The 18,863-nt window shown below is 42.8% G+C and overlaps 3 protein-coding genes across 3 annotated transcripts; all 3 read right to left on the reverse strand.

Annotated features, from left to right (window-relative positions):
• Nucleotides 1-2,520: 2,520 nt before the first annotated feature.
• On the reverse strand, nucleotides 2,521-5,503 carry LOC100836279 (cytochrome b-c1 complex subunit 7). The gene is made up of 4 exons (XM_003557357.4): nucleotides 5,223-5,503; nucleotides 4,967-5,124; nucleotides 4,028-4,075; nucleotides 2,521-2,884 (listed from the first exon to the last, which is right to left on the reverse strand). The coding sequence occupies exons 1-4, from the start codon at nucleotides 5,317-5,319 to the stop codon at nucleotides 2,816-2,818; spliced, it is 372 nt and encodes a 123-aa protein (XP_003557405.1). The 5' UTR covers nucleotides 5,320-5,503; the 3' UTR covers nucleotides 2,521-2,815.
• A 4,511-nt stretch (nucleotides 5,504-10,014) lies between these two features.
• On the reverse strand, nucleotides 10,015-11,865 carry LOC100837510. Its single transcript, XM_003557361.4, has 7 exons — nucleotides 11,661-11,865; nucleotides 11,320-11,563; nucleotides 11,108-11,173; nucleotides 10,867-10,949; nucleotides 10,706-10,752; nucleotides 10,499-10,577; nucleotides 10,015-10,382 (listed from the first exon to the last, which is right to left on the reverse strand). The coding sequence occupies exons 1-7, from the start codon at nucleotides 11,745-11,747 to the stop codon at nucleotides 10,293-10,295; spliced, it is 696 nt and encodes a 231-aa protein (XP_003557409.1). The 5' UTR covers nucleotides 11,748-11,865; the 3' UTR covers nucleotides 10,015-10,292.
• Nucleotides 11,866-12,049: 184 nt separating this feature from the next.
• On the reverse strand, nucleotides 12,050-17,916 carry LOC100836583 (zeta-carotene desaturase, chloroplastic/chromoplastic). Its single transcript, XM_003557358.4, has 14 exons — nucleotides 17,600-17,916; nucleotides 16,977-17,101; nucleotides 16,763-16,897; nucleotides 16,097-16,169; nucleotides 15,673-15,746; nucleotides 14,734-14,838; nucleotides 14,261-14,505; nucleotides 14,081-14,168; nucleotides 13,901-13,943; nucleotides 13,668-13,824; nucleotides 13,368-13,496; nucleotides 13,160-13,232; nucleotides 12,836-13,000; nucleotides 12,050-12,603 (listed from the first exon to the last, which is right to left on the reverse strand). Exons 1-14 carry the CDS (start codon nucleotides 17,739-17,741, stop codon nucleotides 12,445-12,447), a joined length of 1,713 nt encoding a protein of 570 aa, XP_003557406.1. The 5' UTR covers nucleotides 17,742-17,916; the 3' UTR covers nucleotides 12,050-12,444.
• Between the last annotated feature and the right edge of the window lie 947 nt (nucleotides 17,917-18,863).

Consider the following 18,863-nt stretch of genomic DNA (forward strand, 5'->3'; position numbering starts at 1 on the left):
AGGGACTTAGGGAGTAGCTGTCTTGGCGCGCAATCTGAAGTAAATTTATGTACAAATACAATGATATTAATTTAAAATGCACAACTTAAATATTAATAAAGTAAATATGGACCAAAGGCTTGGTCAAAGCAAATAAAATAAGCCTCTCATGGTCGTACGGATGGTGTACTACATAGTAGGCATAGGCCTGTTTTCATACGTAACCACTTACTCCCTCCATTTCAAATTGTATGTCCCATCTCCTAATTCACACTAACCAAGTAGTACTAGTTAGGTGCTAGATTAATCATTAATAAAGCTTGTATCATACGTACCATTGGTTGACTCTACATTGTGAAACAAAGTTTGCTTGGTCCCAAGGCAAATGGGCTTATAATCTACTCCTTCCGTTCCATAATATAAGGCACGCACGCATTTCAAGATTTTCTTTGACCACTATTTAGACCAACAAAATGTGAATTATGTATTATAAAAATTATACCGTCGTAAACTTCTTTCAGATATGAATCTAGTGGTATAATTTATATAACATTAATTCACATTTTGTTAGTCTAATTGATGGTCAAAATTGTACCTCGAAATGTGTGGGCGCCTTATATTATGGAACGGAGGGAGTAAGGATTGAAGGGTTTTGAGATAAGCTTTATATATTGAAAAGGAGTGCGTATCACCAAAGATAAAAATATTGGCGGTAATTGCATATATGACCTGGATCGGGGAAAATATAAGCCCATATTGAGGTAATTCTAAGCAATCTTGGTAATAAAAACCCAAGTGTTCTTTTGTGTGGCAGAAAACCGTAACATTCTTTAGGAAAAGAATATGAATTAAGGACAAAGTGGAATAAAACAAAACGAAAAGGATTGGTGACCTGTCGTAATTGCTAGGTTAATGACCCATAAGTTGTAGAATTTCATGTATTTATTTGTCATTGCTTACCACCAAACGAACAATACACATGTTGCAGGCTATTATATTTCCATGCGTTCTTGTCTTGACTCTTGAAATGATCATATATAAATCACTGCGGCATCCGGACATCAGTGGAAAAAAAAGGTTAGCTACAATGTGGTCATGTGAGTTTTGTATGGGGATTGCCACAAGGGCTAGAAGACCCAAGGGTTTCAGCTCAGAAAAAAGAACCCAAAGGCCTAGGAGACATCAGACATGGGCGATAATGGAACATTGTTTGTACTCTCGAACAAGAAGGCTGCCGGTACTGTACATGATACAGCGTAAGCAGAGGAGAGAGAGGGGACCCCTACAATTTTTCACAGTTCATGAGGGGCTGATCATGTCATGTGCCAAGGCACTGTTGGGACAATGGAGGTTGGGGAGGACCCTGCTTTGATTCCCTCCGATCCTTTTGAGTAAGCAATCCAGATACGTGAAAGCTCCATGTCATCCACACAAAAGCTAATCATTTTCGGATATGGATATGAAAACGATGAGCTTGCCACTTTCTCACGTGGGTAGCAAGATGGTTTGTGGATTGGGAAGAGATTAGCAATGTTGCATCATGGCAAATCTTCTTTTTTTCTTCAGGAAATGAGGGCCTTATTCGTCACTGGGAGACAGGGTTTCAGACACCACTGACTAGCTGCGCGACAAAAACACAATCCAGCACTAGAGCACACTTGATTATACAAGCACCAAGCCTAGCAAATTTAGATAATTCAAACTTTTTTAAGAGAGAGCTTTACTAATGCTAATTCATAGGCTAACATCAGTGTCGGACCCAAGTTTTCAACATCACCCGGCTGGGTAAGCGCTAAGCCGCTAACATGATATGGACGTTTGTTTGTTAATTTGTGATATATCGCATGGTGAGTATTCAGTTAAGATATTCCCACGAGATTGTGGAACCAGCGACATGGATTAGGTAGTCACATGCATGTGAAGCATGCAAACTCTGCAGATGGATACAAATTTACCTTTTATGAGGTTTGAAGTTTTCTGCAGCGTCAGGCCAACACAAGATTTTGTATATACATGCCAAACTCATTCCAGCATCCAGCTGAAAGCTCAGCTGTGTAAAGGGAAAGTTGGTAATGTTTCATGTTCAGCAACATTTACAGTTCCCCAGCTTGATAGATCCAATTCTCCTGAGTGATCATCATTCGTAGTACACCATAGAGACCACATCATTAGCACATTGAAATTTGGAGACACCTGCTGCCGAGATCCAGTACAGTATGAATATGTACATATGGTTAACTACCCAGAATCCCAGATGCACATTCAATGATGATTCAAACCACTCAAATGGTCATATCCAGATCTAAAACTCTCATATGAATAGAAAGAAATGCAGTCTTTGGATTCAGAAGAGTATTAAGTTTGACATATGATTTCATCTTTGGCGTAATTCTTTGAAGAACACTGGTGCTAACTCGAATTATTCCCAACACAGCATTAGCGTCAAACGGACTTCAACATGTCATCAGTTCAGAAAACGCAGCAAAGTTCCAACCCAAGATATCCAGAATAAACCATTAGAAAGCTTTATTGGCCATCAGATTAATTCATAAGAGGCAGGGAAACAGTATATAACTTTAGGGAGGGGCATCAATGACAAACTTGTTCAACTGAACCACAGCTTATACCCACAGCTGTTTGGAGTTTTATATCTAAGTCATTAGAACGGCAAGTATCAGCAGGATAACATATGGTGGACACCTTCTGCTGGGCATCACAACAAGATACAACATTACTGTGTTTAGCATAATACATGGTACAGTATCATAACTGCATTTCATTGCATGCACTGTGTGATATACAAGGAAAATAAAACTGCCACTACAAAGTAGGGACATCATGGAAGGGTTCTCTCGTAGAGAGGAAGTGCTCCCAGCGCTTCACGCTCTGCTCTCTCCTTTTTCACCTGAAAAATTTGAGGCATCAAGCAGTAGTTAACTAAAGGGTGGATCTAACCCCCCAGAAAAAACTAATGAAGTCTAGGGATTCCTCTGGCAGTAATATCAGATACATATGTAATATAATTCTAGTGGCAACAGAGGAAAGGAGTGAAATAGAATGGGTACTGCACAAATCACAACCATGATATCGTCAGCCTCGTACTCCATTGTACAATCACCAGTATAGAATAAATTGTGAACTGTGACCTTGATCTAGTCCTATAGTTCAGAAAAAAAAATCTTGGTGTTGTGCCTGTAGTGGAAAACCTTTCCACTATGTGCACAAAGGTTTTTGTGGTAAATTAGATACTACACAGGAATAGGGAAGTACAATGCACAGAAAAGACAGTCTTAAACGAGGAGCCCAATAACACTTAAGTCCACACATAAAGTCACAGAGACATTAAGTAGGAATTAGGAAACAACTCGCAAAAAAGACTATATTCAAATGGGTGTGGCTATATTTAAGTTGCCTGATTTTTAAGCAAAAGGCTTAAATCTAAGTTGACAAACCTGAGCCATTGGGTTAGTGTCTAGATCTCATTTTACCCTTCTTTTTTCATCATCCGTTCGAATCTTAAAGGACAAATCATATCCAATGGCTGAGGAATCAAATTCTCTAACTAAAAATCAGGCAACTTAGATATAGCAAAACCGTATTCAAATTGATCCATCCTTTGGAGATTACTCAGACAATGGGATATGCATGTCTTCTTTCTGCGCCAGCAAAATCATTCCAAAGCTCCTTTTTGCCTTGCACAAACTAAACCAACAACTTGGATGCTCTTGTGGACGATGTAATCGTTATCCGTAATCAATAAAGATAACATGATGGCATTCCCTAAAAAATGACTATCTAACTAAATTGAGTTGTTTTTACTATTACTGTGTAGTGTGTACTATCTAATTTGATATAGAGAAAGTAATACAGACTATGACAAGCTAAGACGTAATGAAAGAAACTACCACAAACACATTATGCCCGAAAAAACTGGTCAAGCAAATGATGATGGCTAAATAACAAACTCCCGTGAATGTGAAAGCAGTGGTACTGGGTCTAAACTATCTTGCGCGCAGGTTATTGATATCAGCTATAAAAATACACTTACCAGAGCCAGCATATCAGCTAGATAGCTCCTGAAAGGTGTCTGTAATGCCTGCCAAACAAAATCAATGATGTCAGAATGTAGGATACATATACTGGTACCTTGTTGCATACTGGAAAATTGAAAAATGATTAAGTGGTGGTTGGTAGGAGGATGCCTGTGATAATTTGTGTTCCTAGAATCTTCATAGTCAAAGTACAACCCAATGTCCATATATAACTGATATTGAGGCTCTCATGCACTATACCAATTCATTAAGTAATATACCTTATGGCTTCAAATTTAAATTCAGTATGCCCTCCACATGAAAAAGGGGGACAAAAACATTATATCGTCAACTAAACAAAGGAACAAGGAGTAATTGCATTGAACATTAATGCAAATAACCTTAACAAAAAAAAGGCAGAGCAGACATTAAAAAAAAACATACTCAACTCACAAACAACTAAGCGTTGTGAAAAGAAATAGCCCTAGGATGCCCGCCAGTTGGTCATAGGTGTTCATCGGCACCGTCTTTGACTGCAAAGGACCTCTGAGGTGAACAGAAGCTCAGCCTGGAAGCTTTGGCTTAATCATGACAGCTGTATGTCGCCTAGAATGGACGTTTGGAACAACGGCAGTAATCAAACAACTTTGTAACCACAACCAAACCCACAATGACATTCTGCAACAGCATCCTCATGTTCAATTCACAAGCATCTACAATGGTTTATGACTCATTCCTAGTTGCCAATCTTCACCCACTTGCTTTCCATGTAATTTGCATCCCGTGGCGCAAGCCTCCCACAGAGGCATACAGCACTGCCGGAACTGGCCAACTCGGTAAGCTACATCCGCCTAAGCCCGCAGCAATCGACAAAATTTACTACCACGATCAAAATTAAATTTCATCATTTCCCAATTGCTGGCACATCGGGGAGCTATAAGGACGCGTATTCTCACCTTTACGTCGTCGGGGAGGTACTGATGCTTCATGGAGAGGTCCATGGCGCGCTTGAGGCGCTGGTTGCGGGCGTCCACCACCTCCCGCGGCAGCCGCGCCAGCGCCTCCTTGATGTCCAGGTCGTTGTACGGGTCGTAGAGGTCGTCGTACCGCAGACCTAGCCGGAACAGGAACCAGTGTCAGATCCCGGAGCCGATCCAGCAAGCGCGAACTCCGATCTAAACCTAGAATTTTTGGGGAGGCGGGGGCACCGACCGTAGTTGCTGAGGCGATAGGCGACGGTCTTCATGTGGAGGCGGGCGAGCGGGTTCCGCCGCGGGTTCACGAACCACGCCGACAGCGACGACAGCATCTTCGAGAGAGGGTTCCAGAAGCCTCCCCGGCCGCGGCTTCGTTCCTCGGCGTGATCTTTGGTTTGGGTCGCGAGAGTGAGGGGATATATCTGTTTTGGATTTATTTTTTTCGAGGAATCGGAGAAGGCAGAGATGAACTGCGCTGGTCGCGCGCCCCGCGTCGGCCCGGTCGCGGGCTATCCACGTGTCCCCGCGCGTGGATGCCTATCCACCGCATATATTCTCGTTTCTCTTCCCACCGCCGTTTTCTGAAAAATAAATTTCGGAGAACCATAATTTTCATGCCACTTCTATCGCACGACCACAACACCAGAACCCCTCCAGCGTGACGGCGATCTACACAACCCCGGATACTCACCTGAGACAAAAGTGACCTGACGGTGATGTTGTATGACCTTGAAAGGGGCCAGGGAAGGTGGGCTAAGAGGTCAAGTCGGATCCGACTTGACACCTGACAAGTGTGATCTATATGTCGGAAATCACATCAAATGCGCTAAGATAGATATTTTGGGCTAGCTCTTACAATTAGCCCGAAAAGGTGTGGCTCCGCGAACAAATTAGGAACAAATGTAGTTCCGCAATACAGGTGACAAAAAATCTATGATTTTTTAAAATTTACTCAGTTCGGAACGTGCACTCCAGACTTGCTTGGTACAAGAGTATCCAAAGAGTTCAAATTTAGAAACACCAAAAATTTGAATGAGTCGTTTAGTAAGTTTAGATTACAATGGATAAACTCAATATATTCCTAGAAAACAACCCACTTTTGTGCCAGTTAAACACTTCACCGTACCAGTGTTTTGGGGTAGAAAGAGATCCAAGAGTATTCGTTGAACAACTAAAAATACACTTCTACCGAGCAAGGCTTTAGTCAGCTACATCGGAGAGTGGTGTTTTTGCAACATGGACACATGGAGCAACTCCACCCCATGGTCATTAGTAGCTGAGAATCTATAGAGAACGGTTTTGGATGCGTACATGCAGTTTACAGAGGTTTGGGCTCGGTGGTCGTCCCCCCTTCGAGAACAATACCCTTTCTTATTCCTCATTGTTCGTAATAAACACGTTACCTTGGCACATGTTCTCGCTTCCTTCGCATCAAATGTGTCCTTCAGGCGAAACCTTGTCGGACCTAAATTGGTGGATTGGACCGACCTCTTGACTCACCTTATGACCGTGAACCTATCTACTGGCCAAGATGAGTTTCATTGGAATATTCACCCTAGAGGTTTATTTTCGGTCAATTCAATGTACCAGCCTTGGTCCATGTTGATATGCCGATATCTAACAAATGGTTATGGAGATTAAAGGTTTCTCTAAAAATTAAAATTTTCCTTTGACTTTTGTGGCAGGGGTCACTCTTATGAAAGACAACTTGTCAAAGTGGAAGCTCAAACTGTAGTCTCTGTGCTGACGATGAGACCATTAGACACATTTTTTTCCGATGTTATGTCTCTCGATCTGTGTGGTCAATGGTCCAAATAGTTTCTATTTTTTATCCTCCCCGTGATGTTGCTCATATGTTTGGGTCTTACTTACGGGGTGTTAACAAAAAAATTGAGCGCACTTCTTGTGTTCGGGGTTGCAGCTTTATGTTGGGCAATGTGGATGTATAGAAATAATAGTTTTAATACTCCTAGAAAGAATTTAACTTCTCCAACGCAGTTTTTGTATTTTTGCACACACTGGATCTGTACTTGGTCTACACTTCTCAAGCCGGCAGACAGTCAGTTGGTTTCGATGGCGTGCAACCAGCTCGAACAAGTTGTCAGAAATATTTTTACCCACCCACCATTGATACCAATAAAAAGCTTCCATTTCCGGAGGAAAAGGCATCCATCGGAAGAGATGGCACAACTTTTTTTAATTCTTGGGCCAAAACTTGACTGAGAACCACCATTGTGCTGTGTTGTCTGACCCAGCCAGTGGATATTTCTTTTCTAACAAAAGATTGTTCAATGTGGCATGTGGAGAAAGATCCCACTACTAAGTTTAATCATGGCATACACGGTTCGTGTTATCGTTAAAACCAAATGTGCTGTTGCAAACTCTGTCACTCCATGCGGCCTCCCGGAATCTATACCCTCGTTGACTCAAATATCGTATTTGTTGGTGTGGAGGTTATTTAATCACATAACCCAAGATGAGGATCCACAACATGCACGGGTGGAGCAACGGCACCACGGTGTCACTAAACATTTTCGTATCTTGATGGTGGTTATGAACTAAATATTCAGAGAATTTGCTAGATGCATGGCCAGTTCCCTCATGATTTGATTTCTTTTTGTGTATTTTTCAATTTGAAAATTGGGATTGACCAGGTCCTAGGATTGACCTCTCTTTTTTGCAGGTAAAGAGGATCTATTAAAGCATCAAAGCATTACATCTTGGAGAACCAGGTCCATCACAGACGATGGACCGGAACCAGCCAAACACCGGTAATCAACTCCGAACGAGCTAAGTTCGCAAGAGTACGACTCGCATGGTTCTACGATTTATCCCCTTTTACAAAAGACACATGTCAACCTTGCGACCGTAGACCTCTAACCTCCTCAAACAGAAAAGCATAAATAGACCAATCTGTCCACGGCCCTCCTTGCATGCAGCACCTCCATGCAATAAATTTTGACGACGATCGGGCATTGCTCCTTTGCAGCGCAAGGGCAAGCTCCTCCATGCAAGCGCAGAGTTCAGCATCTGTTGGATCAGAACATCGGTTCAGTCCTCGACAGGCGAAGAATTAAAATTACTGTCCCCTCGTCATCTCTAAGAATCATGCATGCCCCTGCGGCCGGCAGCGAGGCTTGGAACGAGCCGTCAACGTTGAGCTTCACCCAGTCCTGTGGGGGTTTCTCCCAAACTTTCATAGCAGGTGCATGTCTTGGTGCCAGCGACACCCGGCGGGTAAAGTCTAGAATGTGCCGCTTCCCCTTCACAGCATCCATGAGAGGGTTCAACTTGATGTTCATCAAGGACGTCATGTAGCCACATAGGAATTTCCTTGATCCCTCGGTAGGCGGAAGCGGTTTACCATGGGTCGCCTCATTCTTCCTGGCCTACCAATTCCTCCACATAGTCATGAGCATAAAAGAGCACATGTCCTAATCTGCCGCACCCAGACAAGCATGCAGCCAACAAAATCGGGCTGGCGAAGTGCTGCCTCATCAGGTAGCCATCAGTACGATCGCATCTCCTCCCAGATAGTTTGCAAATAACAACCGTGTGCGATAGCTCGAATATGGTTACTTCGGTCAGACCGTGTGCAATTTTTGTGTACGATGATTGAGCTTTTTCTTTTTCTTTTTAGATCATTCGTACAATGAAGATATCTGATCATAAGGACCAAAGTTTTTTGGCAATTGATAATGAAGTACCAATGCAAGTTGAGCGCAATGGACCTTGCGTCTAGAGTTGTTACGAGAGTAGAACAATGCAAAGTAGAAAAAGATGGAGAAGGAGAAAATATGTTACTGGAGTGTGAGGCCATGTGAGACATAGCACCGATGTTAAGGTGCCGATCGGATCCAGGCTGAATGGAGAGGTATTGCGGGGTGTGAATCAGCCATGCCTGATGACACCGTGGAGCGGTGATTGTGGCGTGGCTGTGAACGAAGACATTGACGAAGTGTGAGGTAGCAGGCTGCTTCGATGTAGTTGCAGGGAATAAACTGAGGGATGATCGAACAACTATGCCTCAAGGTGTCACTGGAAAATCTTGCTTGTTCTTGCCATTATGTCAGTTGTCCAATCAGGTCCCAGCGTCGAAGCCATCAATAGTATCTGCTTGAACGCGAGGGATGAACAGCGATGACTTAAGGTGTTATTAATTAGCAAACCTTGGTGTCCAACCAAACCTTGATCGATGGTTGTCCAATTAGCGGACATCAATGTTTGGTTGTACATCAAGGTTGGCCAATAAAACCCTAAGACGTCGTTGTTCATGCCATGTGTTCAAACAGATACTGTTGATGGCCTCCTCGTTGGGACCTAATTGGACAATCGACACGATGGTAAGAACAAGAGCCACAAGGAGAGACAAATTGTAAGACACCATGGCATTTGCTTGAACAGTATATGCTTCTAGCTAAATATATATAGCACTAGAAGTTTCTTGTTGCAAATAGTACCAATCAGTGCTTATATAGCTAGTCTTCATGCATGTCTCTATTTTTGGTAAGAAAGAAGTTTGTGGCCAGTAATCAACTAGTGCTCCCGACCCTACATGTACATGCGTAACTAACTGGCCGATGGGGACTCGTTCTCTGCTGCATGTATCCACCATGTTCACGGCTGGTGTGTGTGCTCTCTTACACCCTTAATTGTTCATATATATATATATATATATACAGAACATCCGTATTGTTTGCACCGTTAATTTGCTTTGTGCACTACTTATGTTTGGAATGGAATAGGAAACGAACGTTCGCTCTCTGGCCTTCCGACTTGACGGGTAATGTTGTCATCCTCACGGACTAAAGTTTTCATCCTCACAGAACACCTCATGTAACTAAACGTTTGCTCCTTAGCCTTCCGGCGCCACGGAGTAAAAGTATCACCCGCAGAGAAATAAAGTTGACACCCTCATAGAGTAAAGTTGCCACCCACAAAACTAAAATTGTCACACCATGTACTCCCTCCATCCACGTCATTTATTTTTGGACGGAGAGAGAATATGATTTTTTTAAAGAATTCAGTGGTTGCCATGTCTTCATAATTATTGTCTCAAATTTGCCCAAAAATGGATATATCATTTTTTGAAAACGTCTAGATACATGTAATATTTTGACAAGAATTATGTAACGGAGTAAGCAGCATTTTTGAAGAATCAAGTGATTAAGAAAGTAGCGGTTGCCCACCTAGAGAGGCATTTTGTTTCGCGATTCCGTTGTCCAGTGGCTTCCCTAAAACAAATCATTGTCCAGTGGCAGTTGGCAGTGGCCAAAATACACTGATGCAGCACCACAGCGTCGGCTCAGCTGCCTGTTTGCTTCGGCGCCGAGACGAACAACTGAGCTATCGCCTCCAGCGCAGAAACGTCCCAGCTCTCGGCGTGCCTGACCACCTGAAACATAGCGCATATTACACTGACCTATTTCCAACCTCTGAATGATCATACGCAAGAAAGAGAAAAAAATGGCTTTACAGAGTTGCTTTTTATTTTATCCCTCCTTTAGTTACCTTGTATTCTTCGTCTAAATCGTAGGTCGTGTTCCCTCTGATGGCGATGAGGGGCCTCCATGGGAGCCTCAAATATGTCCTACGAATAGTGCAGTGACATTAATCCAAGACCAAGAAAAAACTGTCAAGTTCGGAAAAAATGACAAGGATATATAATTGGTAATACATTCAGCAATTAATCATCATGCCAAAAGCTTGAAGAAGCACCTCAGTGTCCATGTTGCCATGATGGACTTTGTCTCAGCCCTCAGACCCTGCATGATTTACAGTTCAGCACAAATGACAACTAAAAGAAAAGGCATGACACATGCAATACAGATACTTTACTAAAAACTGTGTAATAGTATGATTTAGCAAAGAATCTTTACCTTTTCTATACTCTCGAGTTCGAGGGAAGGGCTGTCCAAAAAGGGTACTAGCAAATCCAGATTCTGAGCGTATTTAGACCTTCCTACGAAGAAGAACAAGCGTGAATTAACATCAAGAACAAGCGTGAATTAACATCACAAAATTCATTCTTGTTCGCATACAAGTGTTCACCGATTGGATGCTTCTTGACAGAGTTCCATGGATGAAATGAAACAATAAAAGCTACTCTATCATACATACCACGGAATTTTATCGTCGGATCTTCATACAAACAATCTTCAGCATATATGCCCAGAGTGAAGTTCCCTGAAATTTAAGTTGCAGAAACAAAAAAAATGTTCATTAAAACTTATGCTGTTATGCAATCTTAAGCACGTACTTTGCATTGGGTACTCAAATATCACAAAGCTTGAAGCCATTTCCTATGAAAGTGCAAGCTGCAAAGCACATACCGGTGAGGAAATAAGCACGCTGGTAATCGGCTTCAAGAACAGCAACCACATCCTCCACGCTGCGAGGCAACTCCAACTCTGTGTCGACGGCTTCACCCATTTGCCTTGGCTTCTTGCTGGGAGATAGGGCCCTGAGGAGCTCAGTGACGGCGCTGACCGCTGCCCTGACGACCGGCGGTGCGCCACCTTGGTCGCCACTACCCGGCGAGCTGGAGCTGCACCGGACGCTGGGAAGGCGACGGGTCTGCAGGAACAGAGAACCAGAGAGGCGACAAAAAATGATTTGGAGGCAATCAGGCAAAAAATGGGGGACAATTACTTGAGATAACCAAGCTGTTTACCTTGAACTCGCCGCTGGGCAGGCGAGGAGATGGAAGGGAAGACGGTCCGGCAGTTAGGCTTGACGCCATTTTTCTGTTTGCCTCCATTCCATGTGAACGTGGCTCACAAGGAGACACAAGCTACCATTGTCGCATGATAAAATCGGTTTGTGTGTGAGGCCTTCCAAGTGACACGCAACTTGGCATTCTTTGCCCCCGTCGTCCAAATCATTGTTGCATTTCCTGGTAACCAGTCGGCGGAGACATCTTTTGAAATTTGACACTAGTTAACTAGTAGCTTGCTTTCTGCAACATAGAAGGCAAAAAAAAAAACCCAGCAAGTTCACCATTTCGCGCTTTATTTCTCCAGAAACCCGAATATAATGATATCAAGGTAACAACCACAAAGCATTGCCTTATAGATGTGCAGGAGTTGATATTAGGAAATGGCTATAGCCACACAGAGTAAGATCATGGGCAGTCTGTTCCACAAATCTTACTATACCAAAACTCTTACATTTCTCATGACAATTCTCGAAAATGTGCATTATGAAACATCAATAATGCCAATAACTGGTCTTAGTCTAACTGAAAACATACACGCTGCCTGATGTAATCCTGTATGCCACCTAGACACCTGGTTGCAAATTGCATGATGGGAACAAGCGAAGGGGCAAACTGTGTCGAGGGTAAGAGGCAGCGGCAAATCTAATGCTCAAACAGGATTTACAGAAATTGCTGCAGCAATCGCCTACAACCCTGGAAGCTTTGTTTTTGGGCATTCCAGTATGGGTGATTACAAGATTTAACTTGTCTGCAGCACTTGTACCTTCCCCAAAGCCTTCTCACTGTCATCGACAGCAAGCTTCTTTCGGATGGCTAACAGCTCCTCTCCAGCGCCACAGATGTAGGCTGCTGTTCGCCTGCCAGAGAGAGTTGCTCCTTCCATGCTGTCGATATAATCCTGCAAACAAAAAAAAAACAAGATCATATTTTCATGTTATCATTATTCACAATGTCCTAAAGATTTTTAGGCACGCATCATCCAATATTGGGAGTATCTAGTAAACAATTTCTCCACTTAAACGGGATGACATGCAGAATCCAAAAAATTGAAAAAAGCACAATTGAGAATGATAGCCAATTGACTGTTGTTGGTGGTTGGGACCAAGCCAATGTTTTACACAGTACAATACCTGTTTCGTGTAAGATCCAGATAGGAAGAAATTTTTAACTGGTGTCTTCTGATCAGGTCTAAATGGGTCATTTCCAGGAGCCTCACGGTACAAGGATTGCCCAATTTTTACCACGCTGGACCATGTAACCTCCAAGCCACGAGATGATGGAAACAAATCTAAGACCTGCATTAGCATCAAGGTGCGGTTTGAAAGGATTGAAGATAAACAGAATCAATAGAAACTGCATTCTACGGAACTGCTTTAAAAGGAGGGCTTTAGTAATGGCAAATGAAATTATCTGTATCAAACAGTAATAGCAATTTAAATTCTGTACAGACGCACCTGTTTTTGAACTTTGCTAATGATCTCCTCATTCGTCAGTGGCATGTAAGGATCACCGGGAGTTAGCACAGCTCTGCAAAAAAATAAAAATAAAACTTACTGGATCAGGGAACACAAATCAGAGTTTCTGAACAAACTGTCAAATCAGAGTTTCCAAACAAACAGTCAAAGAGTGAACATTCTCAGGAGTGCTAAATGGTAGTCTTACTGGATCAGGGAACCTTGTCCTTCAATGTAGTAGTCAGCAGGAGATGAAAGTGCAAGATCTGAAAAGCAGGAGAAGTCCGCATCTGGAGTATAGAGCAGATTATCCAAGCCAACTGCCTTCTGCAGTTGTCTAAATCAAAGATAAGAAAACAATCACTCAGCAAGCAATTAACATTTGCACAACAATCTTTTAGCAGAAACAGATGTACTCTTCTTGGAAACATCATGTATGCGCCAGCACATATTAATTGGTCTATTCTAAAGACAATGAAGTGATAAAGAACACTGAACTTCGAGTTACCTTGATTTCTCCAAGTCTTGGACTTCAGTGACCCATCCATTGTAGCGAAGCTGAACGGTAACTACAGGGACACCATCTAACTTGTATATGTTGTCAAACATATCCCATTGCCTCCACTCCGACGGTAGAAGTCTTTTGATCCCTGGGACATCACAAGCTGCACCCAAATGAAAGGTCAGAAACCAAATACCAAATTCTGTCAAAGTACAACATGAATATGGAAGAAAAATGACCTGCAACATATGCGTCAGCTTTGATGATCTCACTACTTGTAGCCTAAAATGTCCAGATGAAACGAAATGTTAGCACCAGTACTAAGAAAAGTTTTAAGTTCGCACTATTGCATATTTGTCTTGTATGATCTATCTGTAATCACACATAGCAGAATCCTGATACATAGACGAAAAGCTAACCTTGGAGATACGAAGTCCTTTGACATAGGTCTCTCCATCAGGTGACTTTTCATAGAGAACCTCTCTACATCCCCACCTCAAGTGAAACCTGAAGGATTTGTCATGACACAAGATCTTAATGGTACAGAAATATGTATAACATAGACAATTCAAGAGAATTATTGGTCTCTGTCACCATACCTACCATCCCTGTCTGTTATGTACTTCTTTATTGGGCCACTTAAGTAAACATCAGGTGAGCCCTTTAGCATGCGTAACAAAGATGCCTCTGTCTTTGTGGCAAACAGGGTGAAAATTGTAAGCATGCAACGGGCACTGATATTATCACAGTCGATGAAACCAAGAGCATAAGCAACAGGATCCCACATTCTTGTGATGCTCTCCCGAGTACCACCTCTGGACATGAACCAATCAGTGAAACTTACCTGTAAAAGTATACATTGAAATTACAGATTCACAAATCGTCTAGCACCAAGTCACAATGAAGGGAAAACTTCATGACTAGCGGTCCTGCAATCCATACATGCACATGCTAGAGTGTTTCCAATGAAATGAGATAGAACTAAGTGCACTAGTAACCTTCAATCCAAATTTAAAATACAGAGCATATATGCACACTGCTAATGTCACTGAAATAAAAGAGGAATTCTTACATCATCCAAGTCCCGTACTTGCTGCAATGCACCATCTGGATCAACAAGAGCTCGAACAACTGGGCTTAGGGCAAGAGCAACTGCATTTCTTGCTTTATCATAAACCTGCAACATAATTCAAGATAATTTCAAGTAATCCATATGATTAGACCTAGAACATATTAATAAGTATGAAGTGAACTAAAGCAATGAGCGAACTGACAATATTTTCAGTGCTGTGCTTATTTTGTGCTCAGTGTTATAGAACGTTCCACTTGTTACAAGTTTTTCCACGCAACAGATAATTCACAGGTTAGCACACAACAATCCAAATCTCATTCTATCTGAAGATATGACAATATGGAAGAACTAGCTCTGCTATTTAAGGAATTAGCACGAATAGGCAGTGCTGAGGACTTTACAACACTTTGATTATCCATGACATGGAAGAAATTTTCAGAACACACACGTGGAAACAAATTGTACTGTTTCTGAAATTTATCATGACTGCAATCTGTTTTGAAAGGGAATAGCTTGCTACAGTTAACACACAATTATAACTACTTTCCAGAAACATACACAAACAGTTCAGCTGATTGCACTGTGACCCAATGAAATTTGAGTGCTGAGTGCTGAATACTACTTTCACAAAGTAATGACATATGGGCTGAAAATATCATATCGATAAACTTCAAAATGAACAGAACAAAAGATGTTTAGAGGGGAACAACGCCCAAACTACATTTAAATGGTTGAATAGTTGCAGATTGAAATAGAGCAGGTACTGCAAGAATCATGGGAATGACAACAACACGGTTTAAGGTGAGAACATTACAAATGGAAGTGTGTAATTACAAACTATGATGGAAAAATATCAAAACCAAATTAATATCATATGAGCTAATGTTCTTGTTACTGGCGTGATAGTAGAAAACCAAAAAAACTAAATGAAGTAAGTACCTGGAGTTGGTTAGTTCGTAGGAATGCTTGGATACCATGTAATGGAGCTCCCACAGGGAACCGAAAATCAAGCTCTGCAAAGCAAGACAAGGCACTATGAAAAACTTAGGAATATTAAGTCAATAAATATATGGCAAAATTTAGTTCAGTTGCTTTGGCCTTTGGCCAATAAAGTACACGACAAAACAGAAAGCTAGTTTTTGTGTTGCTCAGGAAAGTGCTAACAGAACATACAACAATTGCACTTATTTAAACCTCATAATTAATTATATTACACCGCAATTGAATGCTTCACTTTTCTTTGTGTCACAAATGCAGAGCAACTCAAAATCAAGAATGATTTTAATATTACAGCCTGCCTAAGAGCATAATTTCTCTAACAGTTGCTAGGTAGTGGGCGCTCTGATATATGAAGTGAACATACCACCAACTTTGCCCCCTCTATTCACAAATGTATGGGTGTGCTCCTTGACTAGTAGATTATTATCAGCCCCAACCTGAAATATAAAAAGATTTAGTGTCAACAGCAATTACTGTTAAATTAAATCAGGCCAATAAGATGCATGTACCAATCATACAAGCCCCAAAATGATACGCTCTTCATATAGACAAAAGGGTAATATTTTCTCTATGCAAGATCTACAGAGACTTAGTTGATTTTAACTCTAGGAAGTATAACGACATCAAATTCCAAACTTTTAAGGTTGTAAATCTTAATCATGTCCATAGTCACTTAAATGAGTACAGACTAACAATACACTAGACACTAAGGCCTTGTTTGGTGTTAGTGTATTTTTTAGTCACTAGTGTCTTGGTATTTGAGGGGTTTGGGTGTTCACCTAAAACTCTCAAAAACCCAAAAAAAAAAAACTAGTATGAGAAGTGTTTTAATTTGGTAAAAAAAAGGAGTGTTTTGTGGGGGAAAACTAGGGATAATCCTCTCTAAATCCTTCCTGCCAAACAACCATTTGGGGTTTCTAGTGTTTTTCAGCTTGGAGTGGATAATACCCTAGAAAACACCAAAAAAAAAACCTAGAACCAAACAAGGCCTAAGTGTTTCTCCAACCGTCCAAGGGTAAGAAAATGGTACCTTCTTCATGAGGCGGAAAAGATTGCTGTAACAACCGAAGAAAACATGCAGCCCCATCTCAATATGGTTTCCTTGCTTGTCGACAAAAGAACCAACCTTGCCACCGATAAACGTCCGGGTATCGTACAGATCAACCTGCAAGACTCGGTTATAACAGCAGTGTTTTTCATGGAGAAACACAATTTTGGCACTGCGGAAGGCAGAATAAGCAAACCTCATGGCCCTGATCCAGGAGCTCCACCGCAGTTGACATGCCGGCGAGGCCGGCGCCTATGATGGCCACCTTGAGCTTGGGGCCCCTGTAGTGCTCGGGCTCTGGCGGGAACAGTCCCTTTGGGGCTGCAACACAGAGAAGGAAAGAACAAAAGAAAAAATCAGAAATCAAGATTTCTTCCGGTCATTGGCAATAGGATTATAGGAACAATGCTGTTGAACCATAACCGAACTAATTAGTAACTACAAACATAGTCTGGTTACAACTGATCCACAAATTTAGCAAGGTACGGTTAGCAAATCCCAATTCCAGTCACAACTCTGATCAAACTGCGGTGTGCAAAAGGATCACAAAGGATTGTCTCATTCCTCAAACCAAGATTACTTGCACAGTTCTTGAGCGCAAGCTGCTTAACCAAAAGTGGAGCTATCTACATACCCACGAATCCACGATCTGCTTAGTTACAACTAGTAATTCACAAAACTCTCGGTTCCATAATACACAGCTGTGCCGGAATCACGGTGTGCGGATATTCACAAGGATAAACTAGTTCGCCTTATCTAATACCATTCCGATATCAGCTGGGCATGGGTTAGGAGGCCCAGAGAGAGATTCGTCCTCACCGTTGACGGCCATGTCGGAGACCTTGCTGTCGAGCGAGCACCGGACGACGCCGGGCGAGGCCGCGCGCCGGCGGGACGGCGCGCGGCGCCGGCCGGCGACAAGGGCCGGGAGCAGCGCGCAGGACGTGGCGGCCATGGCCATGATGGCACCAGGGGAGAGCGGGATGAGGATAGGACAGCGCACCAGTAGCCCGGTGAGTGCTGTTAGCACTAGCGGGGAGGAGTATAAATTGTGTGAGCGCGAGAGGAGGAGGAACCGAGGAAGAAGGGAAGGGAAGAGCACAAATGTGCTTGGAAGGCGAAGATGCCGTGGGCTTGGGGATTTGTCGCGTGGCCAGCCTCTCGTGGGTCGTGGCCGTGCCACCGTCCCATTCCCATGACCCATCCCATCGTCCACCACCAGGCCGCGCCGGTTAGAATGGATTTTGTTTTATCAAACAACGTTACGGCCGGTAGTCGGTAGAGATCGACATTCTGCTACGTGCACACGCCAAAGCCATTCATCAGTTTCTGCAGTGCGCGTTTTTTCCGACCCTCCGTTTAAATCCAAAGGTTGTACAGGGCTTTTTTTTAAAAAAAAAAGAGGGCATGAAGCGATCCACAAAGCCATTTTTATTGCAAAGTTATATCGAGTCATACAATTCAGCGATAGTGTCGGAGCCTGAAACTCCGGCACTGGGGATGTCAAGCATCCCTTTTTTGGTTCGGTGGTGAGCAGTGGGGGTCACTCCGGCGATCGCCGGCGTGGCCAATGACACGAGGCGTGACACTGAGAATTTTACCCAGGTTCGGTCCACCCTGAGGTGTAAAAGCCTACGTCTTACTTCTGGTTTTGTATTCACTGGATATGAATGGATTAAGCTCCTGGATTTTGCTACTTGTGTTGCTAGAGCCTACTGACTTGAGCTAAGTTGGAACCCTTTTGCCGGTGGCATTGGTCCTCTTTTTATACTCAAGGGATACCACAGGTGCCAATCTTTACCACGCGACACGTCGGCTAACTGCGTGTCGAGATATCAAGTGAGGTGGCTCAGTCGAGCCATGCTGTGCTTCATGCAGCGAATGATCTATTGTACACAATGGATAAAACGTCATGTAGGGTAACCGCCGTAGCCTTACTGTGTAAAACTACACCCGCCGCTCTAGCCTTTTTTGGAGCATTTAATGCTCTGTCTTCACTGTTCTCTTGCCCCACCTGTACGCCCAGGCGGGGGCTTGCCGGGAGGAGCCCAACTATGCGGGCTAGGTGCGTTGCGGGGGTAGC

The sequence above is a fragment of the Brachypodium distachyon genome, chromosome 1 (assembly GCF_000005505.3).
Source record: "Brachypodium distachyon strain Bd21 chromosome 1, Brachypodium_distachyon_v3.0, whole genome shotgun sequence".
NCBI classification, from domain to species: Eukaryota; Viridiplantae; Streptophyta; class Magnoliopsida; order Poales; family Poaceae; genus Brachypodium; species Brachypodium distachyon.